This window comes from Oryzias melastigma, linkage group LG12 (assembly GCF_002922805.2).
Source record: "Oryzias melastigma strain HK-1 linkage group LG12, ASM292280v2, whole genome shotgun sequence".
NCBI lineage: Eukaryota > Metazoa > Chordata > Actinopteri > Beloniformes > Adrianichthyidae > Oryzias > Oryzias melastigma.
In genome coordinates this window covers 5765083-5772396 of record NC_050523.1, presented here as the reverse complement: position 1 = coordinate 5772396, position 7314 = coordinate 5765083, and the positions used below count along the sequence as shown (strand labels likewise).

At 42.3% G+C, this 7314-nt stretch overlaps 1 protein-coding gene across 1 annotated transcript in view; it reads left to right on the top strand.

Moving 5' to 3' along the window:
* agpat2 (1-acylglycerol-3-phosphate O-acyltransferase 2 (lysophosphatidic acid acyltransferase, beta)) overlaps positions 1-7314 on the top strand; it is a 16914-nt gene extending 9600 nt beyond the window's left edge. Inside the window, exons 3-6 of the mRNA XM_024299706.2 lie at positions 1572-1747; positions 1823-1918; positions 3930-4002; positions 4078-7314. Of these exons, the coding sequence (XP_024155474.1) occupies positions 1572-1747; positions 1823-1918; positions 3930-4002; positions 4078-4235 (503 nt within the window). The 3' untranslated portion in view covers positions 4236-7314. The remainder of the gene's footprint in view (positions 1-1571; positions 1748-1822; positions 1919-3929; positions 4003-4077) is intronic.

Here is a 7314-nt window from a genome sequence, read left to right as displayed (position 1 = left end):
TGTGAATCAGGCGAAGATGTAAAAAAAATCTGTTTGAAAATGAGCGTATTTGTGATAGAAAATGGACTGGGCTCCCTGCCCTGAGCAACAAGAAGGGGAAGAGGGGGTGGGGTTGCTCTACCCCAACAGCCCACATCTCGAAAGTAAATTTCTACTGAGCTTTTGTCGCCCAAAAACTATTGCCTAGAAAATATCAGGTTTTTTTTCTTTTTGGCCTAAAATGAAAATCTTAATTTAAAAGGCCACAAGGAACCATTACAGCAAAAGATCATTGGAGTTTTCTCATGAAATGGCACCAGGTACTCTCTTGACTTCTACTTGTCTGGTTTGTGCTGCTTTTTTCACTGTTTTAAATGAGATTTTAATCTTTAAGACAATCTGTTTCTCTTGTACTCTAAGATCTTTGCCTCTGGCTGCTTGACTTGTCAGTTCCTATCAAACATGAGGACTTTTGACTCTGCAGGTCTGGTTCATTTGTCGAGTTTGAACGCTGTGCTCCGTGCTGGAGCATAACTTAGCACTGCCTGCTGGAATAGGTTGACTCTGACAGGAACATAAAGATCGGACGACCCACATGCCTCTAAAGGGCTGTTTTTGTTGTTTTTGATGAATGGATGACTTCACCAAATTCATACAAACTTGACAGAACACACCCAGAATGGCCTTTGTCAAGCTGAGGATTCAAAGGTGGATCAAAAGGCCTCGCCCAGGTTTACCTGAAGTTTGACCTTAAACATATATTTTTTAAAAATGACAAATATAAAAATAATCCCTTGTACTGTTGTCTTGGATATTTATCTAGGGAAAAGAGCAATTTGAAGACGGTGAATAGACTTATTTCTGTTTGTAAGGCTGTTTTACATTGGAATGAATGTCGACTAGTTTACTTGTGTTAGAATCCACCTGGTGGTTTCCTGGTGAAATAATTAAACTTTCTTAGTTCTAAGTCGCACTCTGATCATTTTATTTTTAATCTATTTTCAAAGCGTTCCCACTAGTCTTTTAGTTATGTTGAGCCAGTTTTAGGCTAAAATTTGAAACAATTATGTCGTTTTCTAGGACATAGTTTCTGCAAAGTGGCAGGAGTTCACAGTAGGAGGAGGGAGTGTAAACAAAGGGATGATGGGAAATGAGGTCAGGGTTACTCTGCACCTATAACCCCTCCCACAACTGGGAGGCAAATTTCTAGTGAACTACAGTACTGCCGCTATGTCCTAAATCGTAAGAAAATATCAATTCAGTGAAATATTGCAATACTTAATTTAGGGATACTTGTATCCTTTTACAAAGCTGTCAATTAATTAACTAATTAACACAGGTTTTAAGATTTTGGCTAAAAACAACATCATAATAATTAAAAAATATACTAGAAATGCTTTTAAAATAGTTAAAGTGGGACTTTAAGAGTAAACATCTTGACATTCATCAAGAAGAAGTCATAGACGGATGTGGTGGACCGAATCCTTTCTTTCGAATCAGAAATGAAACAAAATGTAACTAATGTTTGTTACCGGTGCGGTTTGGGGACCTCTGCCCTCAGAATTCAATATTTGACTGTTTTTCCTCCTCAGGCATGATGGAAATCTTACCCGACCGCTGCACCACGATCGCCAAGAAAGAGCTCATCTACGCCGGCACGGTGGGTCTCATCTGCTGGCTGGGCGGCATCGTCTTCATCAATCGCAAGAAGACGAGCGACGCCAAAAGCGTCATGTGCGACGCTGCCAAAACCATGCTGGAGGACCAGGTAGATGAGCTCCAGTTGACGGCGTTTCTGGGGGACGGTGTTGCTCCATGACTTTTCTCTTTTTCACCTGCACAGATCCGACTGTGGGTGTTCCCAGAGGGGACGCGCAACCAGCAAGGTGACCTGCTGCCCTTCAAAAAAGGTGCTTTCCACCTGGCAGTGCAGGCGCAAGTGAGTGCTTTATTTTAAATTGCTCAACCTTAAATTCCCCCTTCTTTTTTTTTTTTAAAGCTCGTGTCTGTTCAGCAGAGGAGAGGGCAAACTGTCCTTTTCCACATCCTGTTGTAATGCATTAAATCATCCTATCCTGTGCTTTAATGCACAGATTCATCCTCTTTGTTCTGTTGACCCTGACTGACACGTCTCTGGCTGACGTCCAGGAAACTTCTGCAAACTTTTGGCAGACGATCGAGAGACGAGAAAGTCTGCTTCCAGACACATGGGGGAGCTATAGCAGCTCTACGCCACCAAATTCACCTCCAAAATGCAGGCCTGAGCAAGGTGCTCGGCCCTCATAAATGCTAGAAACCTTCGCTTTAATGTTTGCTTTTCTGTAGAATAAACTTCCCAACTCCATCTCTCGGAGGATTACAGTCTCTACGAAGCGCGTCGCGGCTCAGCGGCGTGCCTTTCTGAGTGTTATCTCAGCGTGCGTGAAGGTGGGAGGTCTCTGCTGGGGGGAGTTCACAGCACACTGTCGGGGTCAGACAGGTGGAGTGAATTAAAGAACAATGAAACATCAAGTCTGTTCTCTACAGGAAATCATGCTGAGGAGTTTGCAGACTGAGATAAAGATCTGAGAGGCTCCCAACTTCTCCGCAGCTTTTTTCTGTTGCTGACATTTATTTATCGAATCCTCCTGAGTGGGGTTTTGCTCCGGTGGAAGCAGACGGACTCATTTCGGCGGCTGATGAACACAATCTGGTTTAATTTCTCCCTGTTGGCTTGGCTTTATGCTGGAGACCCTTTCGGAGGCTGCGTTTGCTGCCTCTGAGTGCTGCAGCCTCTTCAGGAGGACTCAGTCAGCCAGATTGAGTGGGAGCAGGACAGTCCCCGGGGGTAGTGGGGGGTAGGGGGGTACTCATTTGGCTCTGTCTGTCCCGATGAAGGGCCACTTGGGGGCTTGGAGATCGAGTCGACCTCCATTAGCAGCAGTGGAGACGGCAGAAACGGCTTGACATGCTGAGCCTGTGTGTGTGTAAAGGAATGAGATGTTGGTTTAGTGCAGTGTTTAAACATTTCTTGGGCCCCTTAATGCCTTCAATTGGTTTAATTTGAGTGCCCCTTTTTCTGGAAACAGTTTTACATTTGGGAACATCATAAATGAGGCCCTCGTTTTTTTGTTTTTTTTTTTGCTTCATCATCCTGGATTCTGTGTGTTCTGTGGAAGCGAGGAAGCGTTACCGTGAGCCCGTCGTCATAACAACCCCCAGTGGGGAGCGTTAAACCTGCATGAGCTGTCTCCTACCTGAGAACGGCTGCCTGCCTTCGTCCTGGTGCTAGTTTTATTTTCAGAGCTCAGTCCTGTGATGCAATCAAACATTTTAATTGAATAACTTTTACTTGAAACCCTTGTGTATTTTGAAAGTATCGCCCTTAAAGTCCACTATGACGATTAGTCGATTAGTCACGACTATTTTAAAAATAGTCAATTTTTTTAATATATATATATATAATTATCTCAATCTACAGCTAAAACTATTGTCTTGTCTTTATTTTTAGTTGGCTTATAGCTTAAACACTTCAAGTTTAAAGCTAATGATGGTTAAGATGTGTTTTGATCCGATTAGTCGACTAATAAAAAGATAATCTGTGATTAGTCGACTATTAAAATAATGTTTTTATTTATTTATTTTTTAATTTATAATGTTTTGCGTTGATGGATTTGTTTATGTAAATGAACCTTCAGGGCCACCGTACTTGACCCTAAAACACCAATAATGTTGAAGTGAATAACTGGCTTTCACACGATTACCGTGAGTTAGCTGGTTCTAAATTTGATTTAGTGTTGGAAAAATGCATTTGATTCACTGTTTTCCTGCAGAAAGTACTTTTTTCAGATTTTATTTTATTTTTGTGAATAACAGAGTCTCTTTAGTCTCCTTTTTGTGTGTTCATGTTAATTCTCGATGTATTTTTGCAGATTTCTGATGAGTTTCCGGTTGCTTTTTCTCTCTTTCAGGTTCCTATCATACCCGTCGTTTTCTCCTCCTACAATAACTTCTACCGTCGGAAAGAAAAGCAGTTCATTTCAGGTACCTGCCTTTATTTTCCCGGTTTTCCGTCCTTTTTCTTTGTGGTCAGACGTGTGACGCTCTGTGCCTCTGCAGGGACCATCAGGTTGAAGATCCTCCCAAAGATCGAGACGAAGGGGATGACGTCGGACGACGTGACTTCTCTGGCCGACAAATCCTACCAGGTGATGCGCTCCGCTTTCATGGAAATCTCTGACTCCATCGCCCAGAGCAACGGGCCCACGAGGCACTGAGGATTAGTCCCGCCCCCTCCCCGCTTCCTACCCCCCAGGTTGTCACGTCCTCCAAGCCAAGAAAACGGCGCGATCCATCTTCTTGTCAAGTTGACGCCTGGTGCAGTCGGCCTGAACTCTACAGCACAGCCGGTCCTGACCCTCCGCGGCGCTCTGCACGCCGCGGGCGGAGTGACGGACCGCCAGTCCAACGGTGTGGGTGTGTGTTGTTCATGCATGCCTCTCGGGGTGGCACCCTCATCCCCGCTTCTGAGCCTCGGCTTTGGAAAGCCCGGCGCCGTTTATGGCCCTTTTTAGTTTCCAGCGTTTTCCTTGGCTTTCGTCTTCCTTTCTGTCTCCATCTGCCGCGTGTTGAACAGATTCTCTTCATAAACGTCACCGGTTGGTTATTTATGCGCTGCTCTCATGCTGCCTTGGATTTACTCATCTTCGGTTGTGTAGAAGCACAGCATCTTCCTCCTTCATTTCCCCCCAACTTCTTTTTTTTGGTTTTCTCTTCGTTTTGGTTCTAAAACCAAAAATTAAAGGTGAACGGTGGTCGGCTTTTGTTTGGCGGTTCAGCACAACCACCAGCAGCTCCACGGCGTCCGGGGACGAGGAAGTGCTGAATCAACCCATCAGTTTGTGCCGCTCTGTCTCTCTTTGTTTACTTCCAAAAAAACACAAACACACAGTTTGCAGAAACGTTTTTTTTATTTTTGTGTTCTTTGTTTTCATAAAATATTGAGTTTTTTTCTGTTGCTTTTGAAAAGCTTTTGTTCCATTGGAAAGACCTCAGTGATGAAGATGTGTCAAAAAAAACGGCTGACTTCACGTCCTGAAGCGTTTCAGCATTAATGTTCCAAAGTGCGAGCTACCTGCTGTGCCATGAAGAACCCTTTCTGTGAACCAACGGCTTCTTTAATCACATTTGTACCAATGATTAAAGGCAGATCTGCTGTAGGGTTTTTTTTTTGTGTGTTGAAATTAACTGAAAGATTTTTGCTCATGACTGACTAATCCGACTCCTAAGAAGAGTTTGATCCCGAGAATCTCTTTGACTGACTAATTAAGGAGTTATTCCAGATTTTTAGAGGAAAGAAGTGATATTTTTTTTGTGCGTTTTGTGCAGGTTGTTTCAGAAATTTTGGCCTTAAATTTGTCGGGTTTGCCGCTACTGCTGCACTTTGAATTATTCCGTGATTGTTCGGCTTGATTTTTGTTCATTACCTTCTTAACTAGATGGAGTTTTTTATTTTTAATTTTTTTGTCTTACATTTTGGTCTTAATTTTTGCTCACTGCCTTTAACACTTTCACCTGTTTTGCCCTCAAAGCACCACCTGAGAATGTAACACGGCGTTCAGGACATATTTATATATATTTTTTTTGTTAGTGGTTTACATTTCCTTGATTAAAAGTTAAGATGTTGACAGCATTTAAGCTGCCACTTGATCTAAAACGTCTTTATTTGAGGTGGAGATGCTAATCTTTAGCTACGTTCACACTGGGCTCGGAAACGTTATTCAAGCGACCACTTTCAGTGAAAAGTTTACGTCAGGCATGTCCAAAGTCCAAATTTGCTTTTATAAAATCAGTGATATGCACCCCCCCAGCATTTTCCAAAGACTATATGTTGTAATTCTTGATTGTAATTGGCTAAATTAGGATTTAAAGTCGACACATGCTACCTATGATAAGCTAACTTGGAATGAATGGTGCGGAAAATGGATAATTTGATGATAAAAACGTATTTAGATGTATTTATTCTCTATGTAAAGACATGAAATATTTATTTAATGGTTCATTTGCATTTAAAAAATTGCATTTAATATCATAAAATGATCGTCACCTAGTGGCCAAACTGAAACGCCCTCCAGGAGAGGCAGAACAATCGTTGGAGCTTCTCCGTTGGTATTAACAATGTAATTATAATTTTACTAATATATTTTACAGTATGTGAACTGTATTAGATTATTCTGAATATCTTCAAAACACATATATAGATTATTAATTTATTGCTAAACATATGTGCCTAAATGTGTAAACTCAAAATTAAAATCCGTGAATCTAAAAAAATCTGAATCAAATCGATTCTGGAAATTATCAATATCCAGCCCTTGTACATTGAACACCAGTTGAACTTTGACCTATCAAGGACTCAGTTTTGGGAGACACGTATGTATGGTGTCTCTTATCATTCACAACTGTTGGTACGTATGCTAGTATGGGGGGCGACAGACCAGTGTTGACACCGTTGAACGTTCATCACATGCCTGGTGTGTACGTAGCTCTAGACCAGGGATGGGGCAACTCCAGGCTTCCAGGGCCGCATTCATGCATGTTCTACTTGGCTGGAAAGACATGAACCAGTTATCCGTCAATAACTAGGATATCTGGAAACCGTGCGGGTCCTGGAGACCTGGAGGTGCCCGTCCCTTCTCAGAAGGCTGGATTTATGTTGTTGGATCCTCCGCTGTGACTCCACTGGTTTTAGTAAATCCAGATGAATCACCCCCCTTTTTCATTCTAGACTTCAAGCTTCTGTTTCCAGATTTGACCCCCGCTGCAAGCTTTCTGAATGTCCAAAAGCACTCGACCAAATCGGTTTCTGCCCCCTCCAAAAAAAAGCAGCAGGTGTCACACGTGCTCAGTGTTTTCATTCGTTTCTTGTTCATTTCATGGTGGTTGTACACTTTAAATGTGTGATTTGTGTAACCAGCAGGCTCTATGAAACCCCACCACCACCACCACCACTACCCCACCCCTGCCTGTTGACCTTCAGGCAGATGGGAAAAAAAATCAAAGTATTCTTAACTTTATTGAAGCACTTTTTTGTGGCAAGTTCAGGTGTGCAAAATGAAATGAGGATTTTTCACCAAAGTGTGATTTGGATGCTGACATCCTGCAGAGTGCTGTTGTGTGAGTGTGTGTGTGCGCGCGTGTGAGTGAGTTCCTTTACTGTGTGTAAAAATACACACCTGGTCTAAATGCCCATTATAGTATCTGGTTAATATTGATAATATAGTGGTCTTGATTTCACCTGTTCTGGGTAAATGTGAATGCCTTGCATTACAAGAAATAAAAAAAGTCTCTTTTTAC